The sequence below is a fragment of the Oncorhynchus tshawytscha genome, linkage group LG12 (genome assembly GCF_018296145.1).
Source record: "Oncorhynchus tshawytscha isolate Ot180627B linkage group LG12, Otsh_v2.0, whole genome shotgun sequence".
Classification (NCBI taxonomy): Eukaryota; Metazoa; Chordata; class Actinopteri; order Salmoniformes; family Salmonidae; genus Oncorhynchus; species Oncorhynchus tshawytscha.
The window spans coordinates 39,484,027-39,503,758 of NC_056440.1; the positions used below are offsets into that span (position 1 = coordinate 39,484,027).

General features: G+C 43.5%; 1 protein-coding gene across 1 annotated transcript in view; it reads right to left on the reverse strand.

The window, feature by feature from the left end:
- Window positions 1-19,732, reverse strand: part of LOC112264136 (transient receptor potential cation channel subfamily M member 7-like) — a 65,385-nt gene that overhangs the window by 25,437 nt on the left and 20,216 nt on the right. Inside the window, exons 11-20 of the mRNA XM_042331100.1 lie at window positions 16,835-16,935; window positions 16,541-16,675; window positions 15,940-15,993; window positions 15,660-15,800; window positions 14,010-14,144; window positions 13,520-13,791; window positions 13,106-13,334; window positions 12,478-12,677; window positions 12,140-12,254; window positions 11,757-11,885 (exon numbers count right to left, since the gene is read on the reverse strand). Of these exons, the coding sequence (XP_042187034.1) occupies window positions 11,757-11,885; window positions 12,140-12,254; window positions 12,478-12,677; window positions 13,106-13,334; window positions 13,520-13,791; window positions 14,010-14,144; window positions 15,660-15,800; window positions 15,940-15,993; window positions 16,541-16,675; window positions 16,835-16,935 (1,511 nt within the window). The remainder of the gene's footprint in view (window positions 1-11,756; window positions 11,886-12,139; window positions 12,255-12,477; window positions 12,678-13,105; window positions 13,335-13,519; window positions 13,792-14,009; window positions 14,145-15,659; window positions 15,801-15,939; window positions 15,994-16,540; window positions 16,676-16,834; window positions 16,936-19,732) is intronic.

The following is a 19,732-nucleotide window of genomic DNA, read 5'->3' on the forward strand; positions in this document are numbered from 1 at the left end:
ATCTGATTAGCCCTAAACTTCTAAATTAGAATGAAATTTGACTCAACAATAGAACATGTAGAACTGTTGCTTGATCCAGCGGATCCAGCCATGGAATTGAAATCATACCTCTTTTGTCTCCTACAGCAATTCCTTGAATTACAATGGTGACGTAATACAAGACATTGTGTATGCATGTATTCTATGACCAGAATCAGAAAACCGCTCACACCGAAAATAAAAGCCGATTTAATGGATGCCAGTGTTAGCCACTTTTCCTAATTAATTCACATTACATGTAGTCCATTCATGTTGAAGCTAGTTGTATGTGACGGTAAAATCAGAACTTTTGTCCGCATTTTTTTTTTGCCAGCTTTGTTTGTCTTGCAGCTACATATTTGAGTTGTATTGGTAAATTGAGACAGTGAAGTAGTAGGATTTGGATACTGTAGCTACCAGTGTGGTCGTCTGAAATTGGGGAACAGCTGTGGTAAGACAGTTTAAACAGAAACGCGTCTGCAGTAGATGAACATTCACGGGCTAGTAGTAGAAGTACACTGAGTGGGTGCAGAGTAGAGGTCTGCGCGGGACTGATTAATTCATCCCGCTCCCGTCCGCACAAAAAGCTTTTCATACCGCACCAACTGTCTGTCTCTGTCCGACTCCCACCCGTTACCGCAAGAACTGGAACACAAGAACACAAGTCTCGCAATGTGATTTGAGTCAGGTAACGCAGATCACTTGCCAGCCATGGTCACTATAGGCAATATCAAAATGTGCAGAAATAACCTAAGAAATAGGTTAAATTAGCAGAGCTTCTCACATGGACCATTATATGAGGCCATACAGTCGTAGTTTGAAAAGAGCAAAGTTAGGGAGACTTTCAATTTCTCTTGAGCTGCGTTTCATAGCCTACCTTTTAGGAGTGCGATGATTTTTAACGGAGACAAATATGAGTGTAACTGACAAAGGCCACAAGATGTCACCCAATTATTTCCCAAACACTTTCACTGGCTGCCACTGCTCTTGCTCAACAAAAAAATCCCTCTGTCTCATCACAACTTTTGGGGATATTTCAACAAAACGATTTTGTGGTAAATTAGACGTTAGATCTAGAATTTGTTTAAAAAAAATATACAAATAGAAAAGCCTTAAGGTAAATGTAGATAATCTGAGTAAAGTAGTAATATGTTGGATGAGTGTGTTGGAGTCAAACACTTTTAGGAGGACGATTTGCAGGCAGAGACAAATAACTGGGGATTCAATGTTAATTGAAGATGAAAACGAGCAATGCTTGCTCACCATGGTAGACTGTGTGCGTGTTGCGCCTTTTCCCTTTCAATGATGATCACATTTTTGGATTGCACATCGACTCACTTGCCCTCCTTCTTTCCATCACAAATATTTGTTTACGGACACTGTAAACAAATATTTGCGCTACAGTCCCATAGCCCTCTAGTGCAGAGGGAGTTTTAACACTTTCTTTACTGCAATACTGTAGCGGTAGAGGTTGTAGTAGTATGAGTAGCCTACAGTCTGATACTTTTTAAAAAACCTTTATTTTATCAGGGAGTCATACTGAGACCAAGGTCTCTTTTACAGATGAGCCCTGAATTACAGAAATTAGTCAATTACAGAGGACAACTGAAGTAGGTCTAGGTGGTTTGGTGTCTGATGTATTGTTGCCTATGGAAACCGTCTGCATCAAAATGATGTCACAAAGTATGTTTTTTATGTAATAATGGTGAACAGAATAATTCAACAGTGTTTGCCACTGTTGTTGAACCATAGCCTATGATTTGCAGTAGCATGATAATACAGCTTAATTTGCTGCCAGATAGTGTTTCTCAAGTAGGCTACATGGAGGTAAGTTTAACCAGGGGTTAAATGATAATACAGCAAAGTTGAAATCCATAAAAATATAAAATGTTATACCCCTTTCAGACACAGCGCATCTTTCACTGGGGACGGGGAGGAGTTTTATCAACAGTTTTATCATTCCATTGTGATACAAAAAAGAGGCATCGGGAGTGCTTTAGGTCCATGTGGGCACCTCAGAGCGGTTGGGTAGGCTGTTTGGTGGTTTCAACCAGATGGATTTAGGACTGCGCCGGACACCAGAGAGCGTGCAGAGGTACTCTTTATTTAATTGATGTAGCTGGCAAGGTAACTACTGTTTGACTTAACAGAAGAAGAAAAATGTTCCCAGAACTGAGCTAGTAGTGTAACTGACATGTAATGTTCGCTAATGTTTCATCCCCTCTTGACTGAAGTTCAGTCTGAAGTGAATGAGCTAGCTAGCTAGTAGCTGCTGGAGGCTAGAGCTGAACTGGCTATCTGTCAGGTAGTTGTGTGTGTGGAAATGTTTTGTCCCGTTTCAACAGAAGTAAATTAACTTGTCTCGTTTTCGTCAGTGTACCATTGGAGCTAGCCAAAAGGGATTTCAAATCTATAATGTTTGCCCCAATCAGTCAGTATAGAAATGTAACGTCATTGATCTGCCAGCTTCCTCACAGCTAATTTCCTACTTTTCACACAGACACGGTACAAACAGCTCTACAGGCGTCACTGTCTTGGTGCACAGTCAGTACACTATGCTCATCATGTCTTAGCAGGATGAGATGGTGACAGGTGTCCCTGCGGGGTGATGGGATCTGAGATATGTTAGAATGCCCAGTCATGGAGACTGTTATAAGAATAAACTATAGCATTTATAGCGGCTAAGAAATGCATTGCTATTAATTTGAAGGATGGTTATCCTCCCACAATGTCACAATGGATGGCAGAAATGTCCATTTATTATTTAATTTATTCCCAGATTAAGGGCACACTGTGCAACTTTCATAAGGTCTGGATGCCTTATATGGAATACTGTATGACAACGGAATCTAAAAAGATGAGAGAGGCCTGTGATTTTCATCATAGGTACACTTCAACTATGACAGACAAAATGAGAAAACAAAATCCAGAAAATCACATTGTAGGATTTTTTATGAATTTATTTGCAAATTATGGTGGAAAAAAAGTATTTGGTCAATAACAAAAGTTTATCTCAATACTTTGTTATATACCCTTTGTTGGCAATGACAGAGGTCAAACGTTTTCTGTAAGTCTTCACAAGGTTTTCACACACTTGCTGGTATTTTGGCCCATTCCTCCATGCAGATCTCCTCTAGAGCAATGATGTTTTGGGGCTGTTGCTGGGCAACACGGACTTTCAACTCCCTCCAAAGATTTTCTATGGGGTTGAGATCTGGAGACTGGCTAGGCCACCGCCCGGGCGGTGTGTTTGGGATCATTGTCATGCTGAAAGACCCAGCCACGTTTCATCTTCAATGTCCTTGCTGATGGAAGGAGGTTTTCACTCAAAATCTCACAATACATGGCCCCATTCATTCTTTCCTTTACACGGATCAGTCGTCCTGATCCCTTTGCAGAAAAACAGCCCCAAAGCATGATGTTTCCACCCCCATGCTTCACAGTAGGTATGGTGTTCTTTGGATGCAACTCAGCATTCTTTGTCCTCCAAACATGACGTGTTGAGTTTTTACCAAAAAGCTATATTTTGGTTTCATCTGACTATATGACATTCTCCCAATCTTCTTCTGGATCATCCAAATGCTCTCTAGCAAACTTCAGACGGGCCTGGACATGTACTGGCTTAAGCAGGGGGACACGTCTGGCACTACAGGATTTGAGTCCCTGGCGGCGTAGTGTGTTACTGATGGTAGGCTTTGTAACTTTGGTCCCAGCTCTCTGCAGGTCCTTCACTAGGTTCCCCCGTGTGGTTCTGGGATTTCTGCTCACCGTTCTTGTGATCATTTTGACCACAAAGTGTGAGATCTTGCGTGGAGCCCCAGATCAAGGGAGATTATCAGTGGTCTTGTATGTCTTCCATTTCCTAATAATTGCTCCCACAGTTGATTTCTTCAAACCAAGCTGCTTACCTATTGCAAATTCAGTCTTCCCAGCCTGGTGCAGGTCTACAATTTTGTTTTTGGTGTCCTTTGACAGCTCTTTGGTCTTGGCCATAGTGGAGTTTGGAGTGTGACTGTTTGAGGTTGTGGACAGGTGTCTTTTATACTGATAACAAGTTCAAACAGGTGCCACTAATACAGGTAACGAGTGGAGGACAGAGGAGCCTCTTAAAGAAGAAGTTACAGGTCTGTGAGAGCCAGAAATCTTGCTTGTTTGTAGGTGACCAAATACTTATTTTCCACTATAATTTACAAATAAATTCATTAAAAATCCTACAATGTGATTGTCTGGATTTTCTTTTCTCATTTTGTCTGTCATAGTTGAAGTGTACCTATGATGAAAATCACAGGCCTCTCTCATCTTTTTAAGTGGGAGAACTTGCACAATTGGTGGCTGACTAAATACTTTTTTGCCCCACTGTACAAAGGTATGTCTATTGGTATGTTATGCAGATCACATTTACCCTCCTCCTCCCTTACCTCTTCAATGAATATCCCAGAGGCCTCTACATTATGGACAAGGTATGTGTATTAAAACCACTATCAAAACAGTTTATTTCATTCACATTCACCACGAAGACCAAGGTGTGAATGCTGTTTTGTTAAATATCTGTATAATAAAAATTGTTCACATACCCTCCCTACAACCTGAAAAAAAATAACCCCTTTCACTGGATCCTCAAAGAACCTTTTGGGGTTAATTTCTTTAACTACCCCCTTATTATTATCATATTATTAATAATATGCATAAAAATAAACAATATTTTAGTTGTCAGTGTTAATGATTTTAGTGGCAAAGCAGAATGAAAAAAATCCAAATAGGAGGTAAACTCCCAGCAGAGCCCCAAGTCAAATTGGTGTTTCCTCTGGCGTGTTGATGATAATGTATTGATGTTCTCTGTATCTATAGCCAGAGTGAATGTTGATCTAACAGGCTTCCTGTTATATTCATCAGAGGTGTAGGGAGGGTGAAGTCTGTGAATCCAAAATTGTTTTATTATACAGATGATTAACAAAACATGCACACGACAGTATTCATACCTTGGTTTTTGTGGTTATGTGAATGAAAAAAACTGTTTTGATAATGGTTTTAATACACATACCTTGTCCATAACATTATGGCTTATGGGATATTCATTGAAGAGGAAAGGGAGGAGGAGGGTAAATGTGATCTGCATAATAACAAACCAATACCAATTGACATACCTTTGTTTGCCTCCTTGTCTGTATACCTACAGACACAAAAGTGACCAGTTCAGGCATCTGCACCCAATACAGCCAGCCTTCAACATATTCTTATAGCCTATATATTCTTACCTCTTTGTTGATTGATATCCATTGAATTGTGTCCTTTTTCTGTTTTTGAAAGATTTGCACAAATATGAAAAGATAAATGGTATTGTCATAAAACAATATCAATTTAGATTATATAAGGGACAAACCTTACCTTAAATTGAAGAGATCTTTACTTTTTTTCCAGTTAAGTGTCTGCACCTGCTGTCCTTTTAAAATTCAAATCCAAATGTTTCAGTTGGGCAATTAGGTTCCTGCAAGAACCCCCACCAACTAAGGAGGTTCCTTGATGAACCCCACCGCCTATGGGGTTCTTGGAAGAACCTTTTGGGGGCAATTTTCAGTGCCAAGAACCCTAGTGTTCTTCGACGAACTTTGGGGATCTTAGAAGAACGCTTGTTGAACCCATCATTTTTTTTGAGTGTACTTTGAAGTTTGTTTAATACCATGACTTACCAATACAGTTAGTAGAAAGAAAACACATCCAGCTACCAGAAAAAAACTGCTGAAAAACAACCCAACAGCACATCAATCAGCAACATTTGTTGTAATCTACTTTTTGAAAAGGTACAGACTCTTCTGATGCAGCACTTTTTAAAAAATTGTCTGAAAGGTTAAACACTTTGATGTTTGGAACAACTTCAAATGTGACATTTGAGAAACGTGGATGAACGTCTCATTCTGATGTGAAACTGTGAGAGCTGGTAGAAAGAATCACTATGTAAAGTCTAATGCAGAGGAGGAACAGTCTATTATTGTGGGGGTCTAAAGAGATTCTCCAGTAGTTGTGTATACTTTTTAGCCAGCAGTTGTGAAAGTAGTGCTCGAGCCAAAAGTGGTCCCAGAAAATTGCATACTACATCACATATGTACACAACGTCATTGCTCTCTCTCTCTCTCTTGCCACTTGCTAGCTGTCACTCAAATGGCAAGGGGCTGAAGCTCATTAGCGAGAACTCTAATTGCTAGGGGGCTTACCCACGTGTGGGGAAAATGTAGGGATAATGACACTGCACAGCCACCAGTAAACTGTCACTTTCAAACTAGGGATTTTGTGGCTAATTGAGGTAAAACTAATTCCGCTCATAGATTATGCATGTATGAACTACACATTAACATATCCAGCCCAAAGCAGGAGGTTTATAAAATACTTGTTAGTCACCAAAGTTCCGGCGCATCTCTTTAAGTCATACAAACATGATGTCAATAGATGTATCGGTCTTGATGAAATGAATGATGACTGAAATATAGGTAAATATAGATTGAAAAAACTGGTGGCACTTATTGCCCCCGACGCAAGGTCCATTTAGCAATGCTCCTCTCCCCATTAGTAGGTATCCTCTTGGCTAATCTCTATTTCCTTTAGTTCATTTACGCACTACAAACACTCTCCTCAAAAGTAGTAGCCTATTCCAGAGATTGCCTACTCATATGTAGGATGTGACTTGAGAAGCACAATGTGGCTAGTGATTTGTTGGCTCCCTTGGCAACCTCTTGCCTCACGATGGTGACGTCATAAAGCCTACTGTATAACTAATGACAGGCAGTGTGATTGGTTATCATTGGGATTCTCATGTGCTTGATGGTAAAAGTTGAAGACTAAAAATAAGAACTTTATTTTCCCCGCAAGGGAACTTAGTTTTGGAGTGGTTCAGAAAATAAATAAATAACATAAACATAGTAGGATAGGCTACACAGCAGCTACACAGCAGCTACCAGGGCGCGCTCTCAGAGCATGTACAGAAAGACTGGCAGGGATATTAACAGTAATTTTCAACCTCTCCTTGTCCCAGTCTGTAATCCCCACATGTTTTAAGAAGACCACCATTATTCATGTTCCCAAGAACTCTAAGGCTTCATGTCACTATGACTACCGCCCTGTAACAGTCAACGTCTGCAATCATGAAGTGCTTTGAGAGGCTGGTTATGGCACACAGCAACTCCCTCTTCCCAGAAACCCTAGACCCACTCCAATTTGCATACCGCTCCAACAGATCCATAGACGACGCAATCTCAATTGCACTCCACACTGCCCTCATCCACCTAGATACTAAGAATACATATGTGAGAATGCTGTTCATTGACTACAGTTCAGTGTTTGTCCACACACTATTGTCCACTCCAAGCTCGTCACCAAGCTTAGGACTCTGGGACTGAACACCTCCCTCTGCAACTTGGTCTTGGACATCCCGATGGCCCGACCTCAGGTAAGTGAGGGTAGGCAACATCACATCTGCCACGCTGACCCTCAACACGGGGGCCCCACAGGGGTGTGTGCGTTGTCCCCTCCTGTACTTCATGTTCACCCAGGACTGAGTGGCCATGCACGAATCCAACACCATCATCAAGTTTCCTGACAACACGACGGTGGTAGGCCTGATCACCGGCGACAATGAGATGGCCTACAGGGAGGAGGAGGTAAGTGACCTTGCAGGGTGGGGCCCGGGAAAACAATCTCCCTCAACTTTAGTAAGTCCAAGGAGCTGATGGTGGACTACATCATTGGCCCTCAAATCCCCCACTGCCTACTATGGCAATTTCTATTTTTTTATTTCACATTTATTTAACCAGGTAGGCTAGTTTAGAACAAGTTCTCATTTACAACTACGACCTGGCCAAGAATAAAGCAAAGCAGTTTGACACATACAACAACACAGAGTTACACATGGAATAAACAAACATACAGTCAATAATACAGTAGAAAAAGTTGATATACAGTGTGTGCAAAAGAGGTAAGATAAGGGAGGTAAGGCAATAAATAGGCCATGGTGGTGAAGTAATTACAATATACCAATTAAACACTGGAGTGATTGATGTGCAGAAGATTAATGTGCAAGTAGATATACTGGGGTGCAAAGGAGCAAAATAAATAAATACAGTATGGGGATGAGGTAGTTGGATGGGCTATTTACAGATGGGCTATGTACAGGTGCAGTGATCTGACAGTTGGTGCTTAAAGCTAGTGAGGAAGATATGAGTCTCCAGCTTTAGTGATTTTTGCAGTCCGTTCCAGTCATTGGCAGCAGAGAACTGGAAGGAAAGGCAGCCAAAAGATGAATTGGCTTTGGGGGTGACTAGTGAGATATACCTGCTGGAGCGAGTGCTACGGGTGGGTGCTGCTATGGTGACCAGTGAGCTGAGATAAGGCGGGGCTTTACCTAGCAGAGACTTGTAGATGACCTGGAGCAAGTGGGTTTGGCGATGAGTATGAAGCGAGGGCCAGCCAACGAGAGCATACAGGTCGCAATGGTGGGTAGTATATGGGGCTTTGGTGACAAAACAGATGGCACTGTGATAGACTGAATCCAATTTGTTGAGTAGAGTGTTGGAGGCTATTTTGTAAATGACATCACCGAAGTCGAGGATCGGTAGGATGGTCAGTTTTACGAGGGTATATTTAGCAGCATGAGTGAAGGGTGCTTTGTTGCTAAATAGATGGTTAATGTGAGTCTGGAAGGAGAGTTTACAGTCTAACTAGGCACCTAGGTATTTGTAGTTGTCCACGTATTCTAAGATAGAACCGTCCAGAGTAGTGATGCTGAACGGGCGGGCAGGTGCGGGCAGCGATCGGTTGAAAAGCATGCATTTAGTTTTACTTGCATTTAAGAGCAGTTGGAGGCAATGGAATGAGAGTTGTATGGCATTGAAGCTCGTCTAGAGGTTAGTTAACACAGTGTCCAAAGAAGGGCCAGAAGTATACAGAATGGTGTCGTCTGCGTAGAGGTGGATCAGAGAATCACCAGCAGCAAGAGCGACATCATTGATGTATACAGAGAAGAGAGTCGGCCCGAGAATTAAACCCTGTGGCAACCCTATAGAGACTGCCAGAGGTCCGGACAACAGGCCCTCTGATTTGACACACTGAACTCTATCAGAGAAGTAATTGGTGAACTAGGCGAGGCAATCATTTGAGAAACCAAGACTGTTGAGTCTGCCGATAAGAATGTGGTGATTGACAGAGTCGAAAGCCTTGGCCAGGTCGATGAATACGGCTGCACAGTAATGTCTCTTATCGATGGCAGTTATGATATCGTTTAGGACCTTGAGCGTGGCTGAGGTGCACCCATGACCAGCTCTGAAACCAGATTGCATAGCGGAGAAGGTACGGTGGGATTCGAAATGGTCGGTTATCTGTTTGTTAACTTGGCTTTCGCAAACCTTAGAAAGGCAGGGTAGGATAGATATAGGTCTGTAGCAGTTTGGGTCTAGAGTGTCTCCCCTTTGAAGAGGGGATGATCGCGGCAACTTTCCAATCGTTGGGAATCTCAGACGATACGAAAGAGAGGTTGAACAGGCTAGTAATAGGGGTTGCAACAATTTCAGCAGATAATTTTAGAAAGAGAGGGTCCAGATTGTCTAGCCCGGCTGATTTGTAGGGGTCCAGATTTTGCAGCTCTTTTAGAACATCAGCTATCTGGATTTTGGTAAAGGAGAAATAGGGGAGGCTTGGGCGAGTTGCTGTGGGGGGTGCCGGGCAGTTGACCGGAGTAGCCAGGTGGAAAGCATGGTGGAAAAATGCTTATTGAAATTCTCAATTATAGTGGATTTATTGGTGGTAAGTGTTTCCTAGGGTTCCATAACTTTTTTGAGTTTGTGCTAGAGGATGCAAATTTCTGTTAGAAAACGCTAGCCTTAACTTTCCTAACTGCCTGTATATTTGGTTCCTAACTTCCCTGAAAAGTTGCATATCATGGGGGCTATTCAATGCTAATGCAGTACACCACAGGATGTTTTTTGTGCTGGTTAAGGGCAGTCAGGTCTAGAGTGAACCAAGGGCCATATCTGTTCCTGGTTCTACATTTTGTGAATGGACATGCTTATTTAATATGGTGGGGAAAGCACTTTTAAAGAATAACCAGGCATCCTCTACTGATGGGATGAGGTCAATATCATTCTAAGATACCCCGGCCAGGTCGATTAGAAAGGCCTGCTCGCTGTAGTGTTTTAGGGAGCGTTTTACATTGATGAGGGGTGGTCGTTTGAGCGCAGACCAATTACAGATGCAGGCAGTGATGGCTGAGATCTTGGTTGAAAACAACAGAAGTGTATTTGGAGGGCAAGTTGGTTAGGATGATATCTACGAGGGTGTCCGTGTTTACGGATTTGGGGTTGTACCTAGTAGGTTCATTGATAATTTGTGTGAGATTGAGGGCTTCAAGCTTAGATTGTAGGATGGCTGGGGTGTTAAGCATGTCCCAGTTTAGGTCACGTAGCAGCACGAGCTCTGAAGATAGATGGGGGGCAATCAATTCACATGTGTTGTCCAGGGCACAGCTGGGGGCAGAGGGTGGTCCATAGCAAGCGGCAACGGTGAGAGACTTGTTTCTGGAAAGGTGAATTTTTAAAAGTAGAAGCTCGAATTGTTTGGGTAAAGACCTGGATAGTAAGTCTGCAGAGTTCTGTCTATCTCTGCAGTAGATTGCAACTCTGCCCCCTTTGGCAGTTCTATCTTGGCGGAAAATGTTATAGTTAGGGATGGAAATTTCAAGGTTTTTGGTGGTCTTCCTAAGCCATGATTCAGACATGGCTAAGACATTCGGGTTGGCAGACTGTGCTAAAGCAGTGGGAAAAAAAAACTTAGGGAGGCTTCTAATGTTAACATGTATGAAACCAAGGCTTTTACAATTCTAGAAGTCAACAAACGAGTGCACCTAGGGAATAGGAGTGGGGCTAGGCACTGCAGGTCTTGGATTAACTTCTACATCACCAGAGGAGGAGATGGATAAGGGTACAGCAATAGCACTTCCCTTGATCATCTTACACTACAGAGGGTAGTGCGGACAGTACTGGGGCTGAGCTCCCTGCCATCCAGGACCTCTATATCAGGCGGTTTGAAAGGAAGGCCCGGAAAATCATTAAAGACTCCAACCACCCAAGCCATAGACTGTTCTCTCTGCTTCCACATGGCAAGTGTTACCAGTGCATTGTCTGACACCAATAGGCTCCTGAACAGCTTCTATCCCCATGCCAAAATGACTGCTTAATAGCTAACAATATGCACTGTCTCTATGCACACTCTCAGGGCCCTACACACTTACGCACACTGACACTCCAACACACATACAAACACTCACTCCATCATTTGCTCACACACACACATTTATACTGACTCTACACACATCCACTCACATACAATCATCATATATGCTGCTGGTACTCTTCAATCATCAAGTTTGAATTACAAACAAGTACATTTTTAAGGTGAGCAATTACAATGTCCTACTAAGTTAAAGATGAGACTGCATGTAAAAAATCAAGGAAATGTGTGAAGTTGTATTCAGACTGGGTGTGAGGTTGAACAGTGATAAAAGAGGTGGAGAACATGTGAAAAGAGAACGAGAAAGTAGAGAGCAAGAGAAATAGAGAGGAAAAGAAGGATCGAGAGATGTGAAATTCCCTATCAGGTATAGCAGATAAACTGTGTCAGACCTTTTGAGTCTAACATGCCAGAGATGAGACAGCTGTTGCTCAGAGCAGGTTTTAGTCTTCAATGTATTACACACTCACCTCTCTTATTTTCTCCACCGCGGTGGATACAATATAGACAATGACCAGCCACTCCTGAGTGCTGGGCCGGTCCTCCATCTTCACCAGAACAGTGTAGGAGAACAGCATGAGAAAGGCCAGGTAAGACATCTAGACCACACAGTGAAAAAGCATCAGCTCACGGACCAGAGTGAGAACGTCATCAAGACACAGGGATCTAAGTGAGTCTAATCACTGTCATTCGTGTCAGACTGAGGAATATCTTCAACAAAAGGTCTTTGTATAATACGCATTTCCTGAGGCGTAGAAGAGTATAATGATTCCTTTTTTCCCCGCCTCGACATATTGCAAACTGTATGGGAAATATGACCATGATTAACAGCAGTGGGGTGCTGCTAGCTCACCGTGTGGAACATGAACTTGACTACCGGAGTGTTGTAGAACTCGTACAGCCTCCTGGTCCAGAAGAGACACGGGGTGGTAACGGGTATGACTGTGTCAGCTTCGGGGTCGGAGGTCCTCTCCCAGCATGCTGACCCCTTCTCCACATCCTGGCCCTCCTTCAGAGCACCACGAGATCATGGCCACGTTCATTAGGGCACACATCAGAAAACGCTTTGCAACGGAAATCAATAATCTCCCTGTTTCAGTCCATTTCCTACCATTTGATGTCTAATAAAAACGACTCCAACATTAGCATCAATCTCACATTAGAATACCAACCTAGGAGGATTTGAAGGACTGAAATTCAGAGAGACTGGTGAACGGTGTACATTTTGGCACCTTAGTTACTGTATGCCCCTCCTCCTGGGCTGCCTCTGGTCTCCCCGTGTCCCAAATAAACTGCAAAGCCTCCTGGGACTGGGGCACATGGGACATATCCGCCTGGCTCTTAAAGTCTAGTAGCAGGATGGCAGGGGGCATGAGGATGCTCAGGATGATCTGACACACACAAGATTGAGACACATAAACAAAAATCTAATCTGAGGGGTAACTGTTAGAACAGTACAACATCGACTGATATTACTACACTAATAATATTTATAGACTAATAGACTTATTAAAAGACTAATCATATGAATATACTAATGGACATAAGAACACACTTGAACTAATGCTTATTTATGCAGTCATTCAATCTTATCATGGGAAGAACATTGAGGTGCACTGGTTTTACATTACTTTCCAGGATCTTAAAAGGAGACAAGGTGCTAGAACACTCAAACTGTCGGCCCTTGGGCTAGATACAGCCCATGAACTGATTTAATGCGATCTGTGGTTGTCTTAGTAAGTACGGCCCGTGGCTTTTGAGGGCAAGGCCATACCGGGTGGCCCTCCAGACCTTGTTGAAGACCAAATGAGGCCCTCACTTTGAACCAGGAGTTCTTCCTCATGTTGAGGCGGCCGGTCCACAGGTCGGTGAGCAGCATCTGGGTGCAGGAGTGGGAGACGAAGGGGCGGAGCCGGGAGGACACGGCCATCTGCAGGCAGGTGAAGTGGCTCCAGGCCTCCATCTCCGAGGTCAGCAACTTCATGGCCATGCGCTCGTTCTGCCTGAAGGCATTGTCCAGCACGTCTACAGCCAGTTGACCAAAGTCCCTGCGGCCAACCATGCCACCACACACGAACATTGATAAACACAGACCGGAAATCACACACTCATAAACATAGTAATATACACACACAACCACAAAAGTCCACTCTGCTGAAACAACATACACAAAACCCCAGAGACACACTACTACTAAATAAACATTTCAAGATGTGTACAAGGAAAGACTGACAGCGAGTAGGTTTTGAGTTGCTCCACTGTGGTGTCATCCATGTTGCTTTGCTTAGCCTCGTGGGCCATGGCGCGGTACAGCTTACAAGCCACAGTAGCCCGGACCATGGCCTCCTCCCCATGCTGCCACAGGAACAGCGCCATCTGCTGGCGCCTCTGCAGCACGGCCCACACAAACAGGTCGTTGAAGTTGAACACTACCAGAGAAGAGTCGCCCAGCTTGGAGCTCTGCTGCTGGGCTTCCTTCGGGTCCCTGGGGACCATGGATCTCTCCTGGAGAGAAAGGAGGGAGGGGAGAGGCAGCCAGCCAATGAGAATACTAATGCACATGGGGTATTTGTAGCCACAGAATATACTAGCAATCAATAGCCTGTGTGTGTGTGTGTTTCAGTGTGTGAGTGGAGAAAAGTGTCTTTAAAATACTGCATTTGTAGGTGAAAAGTTAGCGTAGTCCCAGATCGGTTTGTTCTTGTCCCAGATCTCTCACAGACCTTGCGTTTGTAGGGCTGAGCAGTGTGGAAGACAGGTTTGCATGACGGACTGTTGTTAGGGCTTTGGGGTGGGTGAAGGGTGCAGGCTTCCCCGTTTGGACCGGGGTCCTGAACTATCCTGTCCAGTCCAGTGTCCTGGAAATGATGGCCACTCAAATCAGTGCAAAGTGAAATGTACACCAGGTTACATTTCAAAATAAAACATAACAAACAAAAATGAATAAGGCTATATTATTGGTGTCCATTTTTACAACCGCTTGACGGCCAAGGGTAATATCTTGCCCTGCGTGTACTGTATACAGACATTTAACATGGGCTGTGTTATAGACCAACTACATTGTAGTCACACTGCATGCAACATCCAATGGCTGTGTGCCATGCTATCGACTGAGTAGTGGGGCTACACATTACTATGGTTGTGTTCCTCTGCCAAGACGTTGCTGACGCATGCCAGATCTTACAACACCTGGATAGGTATTATATGTAGGCTGATGAAAAACTTTAAATATCCTTATTCATGTCACTGAGGGAGAGAGGGGAATGTAGAACGTGTACATTCTGTCAGAATATTCTATTGCTAGACATCAGGGATCCTATGGAAGGAGAATGGCCACAGTCTGGTACAAGTTATGACAGCCGTGAGTTGAGGAGAAGTGGGGAATTTGGACATAGGTCAGATGAAGTGAGGAAGAACAGATATCACTAAAGTTATGTCCAGCACAGCGGTGTATTGGCTGTTCAGAGATGTAAGGAGGAGACTCAACATAGGAGGAAGGGTTAAATACCAGGGCTTGTGTGAACATATCTTGGTCTGTTCAGCTGTCTGACCCTTTGGGGGAATAAACTTGGTTTGAGCTTTAACAATCGTGGGTGAGTTTCTACTCAGTTCATTTAGAACCTAACAAGGCCAATCAGCTAACCACATCACACACTGAGTATACAACACCTGTTCTTTCCATGACATAGACTGACCAGGTGAAAGCTATGATTCCTTATTGATGTCACTTGTTAACTCCACTTCAATCAGTGTAGATGAAGGGGAGGAGACAGGATAAATAACGATTTTTTTAAGCCTTGAGACAATTGAGACATGGATTTTGTATCTGTGCCATTCAGAGGGTGAATGGGCAAGACAAAAGTGCCTTTGAACGGGATATGGTAATAGGTGCCAGGCCCAGGTGCACCGGTTTGTGTCATGAACTGCAACGCTGCTGGGTTTGTCACACTCAACAGTTTCCTGTGTGTATCAAGAATGGTCCACCACCCAAAAAAACATCCATCCAACTTCACACAACTGTGGGAAGCATTGGAGTCAACATGGGCCAGAATCCCTTGGGGAACACTTTCGGTATGCCCAGACAAATTGAGGCTGTTCTGCGGGCAAAAGGGAGGGGTGCAACTCAATATTAGGAAGGTTCCTAATGTTTTGAATAGTCAGTGTACGTTATAGCAATACGGTGCCCGACGGCACAGTCGATGACTTGACACGCAAACATTGGTTGATGCATGCAACGTCTGAGCAGAGGAACACAACCTATATCGTATGATGCGGTCAGTTTATAGGACTAGGTTAAACTCCTATCCAGACGCTGTGACATCTGGCAGGCAACTGCAAAATAGTCGACCTGAAATGCGACCATGGTCACTTACCATGCAGTGGGCATGTAAGTGGTTATAGTAGGCCCGGAAGTGTTTCCGTGTGTATGTGCTCCGATAGGCTCCTCCTATCAGATACTCAATCACCTGCCCCACGTCTATGAGGGAGACTCTGTATCCTTTGGGTATATGGTTCTACACACAAATGCACACACACACACACACAAAAACACACGTGCACACACACATAAATATTTCCACACACAAATACTATAGAAACACACATAGGAAAACCTTACATTTTCCCCAATGTTGCATGTTCAACCGTATTCACCTGTTTCACATCTTCCACAAGGTGATGGAGGAAATTGTCTGTTGGTCCCTGTTGCTATAAAAAATGATGACATGTCATGTCTTCATTATCCACAATCAACTCAGAAACAACCAAAGGCCAACCAGAATAATACTTAAATGGCTAGTTTTCTGGATTATAATACATTTGTTCCTATGGAATGAAGTGGTAGACCAGACCATTTTAACTTTCAGAAAACAAACTTCCACAATTTTACATGATCATATATGGTGTTACTTGTCTCCTTATGGAGCTACATCATTTAGAAAGTTATGAATTATTGAATATTGTTTATGACTGGAAATATCATCCACAGCTGGACTCATGACAAAGAGCTATGTGATCTACAAAACATTTTCAAACAGTGGGAAAACCAAACAACCAAAGAGATACTTACACTGTATTACTGTGATTACAAAAGAAACCACTGCTATGGCAATTATGGTATATGAGTAAGCTAATAGCCAATGTAGTGTCAATATGAAAACACAGAATTGCTTCTTTATGTACAGCATACAATATATTGTAACTCGTAAATACAGAGCTGAAAAGGTGATAAGAGAGAAAGTGATTAAGTCATTACCGTGTTATAGAGCTCTTCCAGACGTGAAACGGTCAGGAAGCGGTTCATGGACATGCCGTTGTCGATCAACAGTTTGACAAAGCCAACCCGGTCCATGATGAGAGCATCCAGCATGGCCTGCTCCAACGAGCCAACCTGACAGACAACAACCACCACCATCAAGCATGACTGTCATACCATCAAACACAGCAGTTCCATTTTACTTTCTGAATACAAAAAAAAATCTAAAAAGAATCAACATAAAATCAATGACACTGGGCAGCCTTGCCCTGGCTGCCTCCTTGTCTGTGTTACCTGCCAGTACTGGCCGTACACTTGGATGTGTTTGTTAGCCACGTCTGCTCTGTCCCAAGCCAGAGCTGTACCGAGCTGCTCCGCTGGAGATGACTTGGTACCTGTCAATTGTCACAAAATCTGTTAACGACTGTGGGCCGATCCTAACGCAACATCCGCCCCGCCTAACTCAAAATTTTTAAGATCACGTGTAGATTTATTGGACATTGGTGTGAACTCATATTTCAAGTTAGGATTCAGCCCTGAGAACACATAGAACAGGCACGACTAAGGCTGTTATGGTGACCGTATTACCGCTCACCGGCAGTGATTCCATGCGACTGTTAAGTCACAGTCTCCTCCAAGCTCTGATGCTGCTGGTGGTCATTAGTAACTTGCTAACTGCCTGGTACTCAGCACTCTTTTGTCCCTCTAATCACTCTGACCTTTCCAATAGTCAATGCAATTCCGTGAGAAAACAATGTTTTGATGGCCTCTATTAAAATGAGGAGGATCTCCTCAGCTTTCTATAGGCTAGGCCAACTATATTTATTTCTCAACTTTCCTAATATTAAGCACATTGTTTCTCTTTACAACAGGTTTACAGCCTACCTGGCTGGCATGAAAACGAACCATGGGAAAAGTGTCATCCATTCCCTATTTAAGAGCATAAATTATATGTATTTTTTCCCCTGCCCCTGTTTCGAAACAGGTGCATGATAATGGTCAATTCGAAATCAAAACAAATTTCACAGATATATTATTTAGTATAAACTCAGCAAAAAAAGAAATGTCCTCTCACTACGTTTATTGTCAGCAAACTTAACATGTGTAAATATTTGTATGAACATAACAAGATTCAACAACTGAGACATAAACTGAACAAGTTCCACAGACATGTGACTAACAGAAATGGAATAATGTGTCCCTGAACAAAGTGGGGGTTAAAATCAGAAGTAACAGTCAGTATCTGGTGTGGCCACCAGCTGCATTAAGTACTGCAGTGCATCTCCTCCTCATGGACTGCACTAGAATTGCCAGTTTTTGCTTTGAGATGTTACCCCACTCTTCCACAAAGGCACCTGCAAGTTCCTGGGGGGAATGGCCCTATCCCCCACCCTCCGATCCAACAGGTCCCAGACGTGCTCAATGGGATTGAGATCCTGGCTCTTCGCTGGCCATGGCAGAACACTGACATTCCTGTCTTGCAGGAAATCACGCACAGAATGAGCAGTATGGCTGGTGGCATTGTCATGCTGCAGGCTCATGTCAGGATGAGCCTGCAGGAAGGGTACCACATGAGGGATGTCGTCCCTGTAACACACAGTGTTGAGATTGCCTACAATGACAACAAGCTCAGTCCGATGATGCTATGACACATCACCCCAGACCATGACGGACCCTCCACCTCCAAATCGATCCTGCTCCAGAGTACAGGCATCGGTGTAATGCTCATTCCTTCGACAATAAACGTAAATCCGACCATCACGCCTGGTGTGACGACCCTCCCACTCTGTCTGCCGTATTCTTTCTCTGCTCGTTATCCTTATTAGGATGTCGGCGGGCGGAGCCGGGAGGGTCGTCAGCGAGATGGGACACACCTGGGCCCAGGCGTGTCCCGGGATAAATACACCTCTTCCTCATTCATTGAGGAGACTCTCTCCATGCAGACACACTGATAGAGTTTGGTTGTGGCATTTTTGTGGCCATTTTGTTTGTTTGCTTTGGCACCATTCAACACCCCTACTTATCACATTTATGCACGCAAACACTCACACTACTGATTACTGACTAGCTGGTTCGTGACAAGTGGGGGCTCGTCCAGGATCATAATGTTGGTTCCTAGACATTTTGGCGTACAGCACTTTGTTGCGTTATGAAGGACTAATACTAGTGTCGTTGGGCTTACTAGTATGTGTGTTGTGTTTGGGAGAAAACGTGGAGTTAATGTTTGAGAATTCTGTAGGTGCTTTGTTTGCATCTTTTGTTACCCCTTGTTTGAGTTGTAATGTTTGGTAACCAGTATTGGTTGCCTTTGTTTGTTTGGTACACTTGCCACTGTAGTGGATAGTTGGTTGTGTGCTGCGTTGGAGAGAGTACACTGGTTAGTTTCCAGGCCACTACCCAGGCTGGAAACTCTTGCTCTACTCACTGTTTGGACATAGGTATGAGGAGGTGAATACAATCGGCTGTGTTCCTCAGTGGGAGATTTGGGTAGGGTAGTGACACTTACTACCCGGAGCTATAGCCTTTCTTCTTCCCCTGTTAGGCTTAGCGATGTGTTTCACTTTGGAATATGTTGGGCATGATTATTTTGTTATTTTTATGTGGTGTCTGTGGACTGAGCAGTTGTCTCTGGGGCACATCCTTGGCTTGGGGGAATCTGCCAGTGCGCTGGGTGTTTTTTTCCCCCCTTGCCAGCTGGCTACATTGGGTAATTACCCACCGAAAATCAGCACGAAGACTAGGGTTGAGTTATTGTAGGTTTTGGGGAAGCTCCATATAAATCTCATCTCTCTTCTGTGGTGCCCAGTGTGATTGTCATTTCTCTTGTGGTCCGGTCTGGTGTGCTCAGCAGAGGAGAAGAGCAAGATTCTTTTTTTTGTATTTACTTGTGACTATAGCGTCTTATGTAGACAAATTAAGTAGACTATAGCGTCTTACGTAGACAAATTACGTAGACTATAGCGTCTTACGTAGACAAATTCATCCTTTACTTAAAGGATGAATAGGAATTGGAATTTAAACAGGATTTGAAGCGTGCTAAAATCAAGAGTGGCTAGAGTTGGTTAGGGAAAGAAAGCTCTCAGGGGAGAGTTTGCTCTGGGAAGGTGACACAGATTTACCGAAGGGGTCGCTCCTCTTTCGGTCGTGCCCCGGACACATTTGATATTGTTGGGAACTTACGGTTGTTGCCAA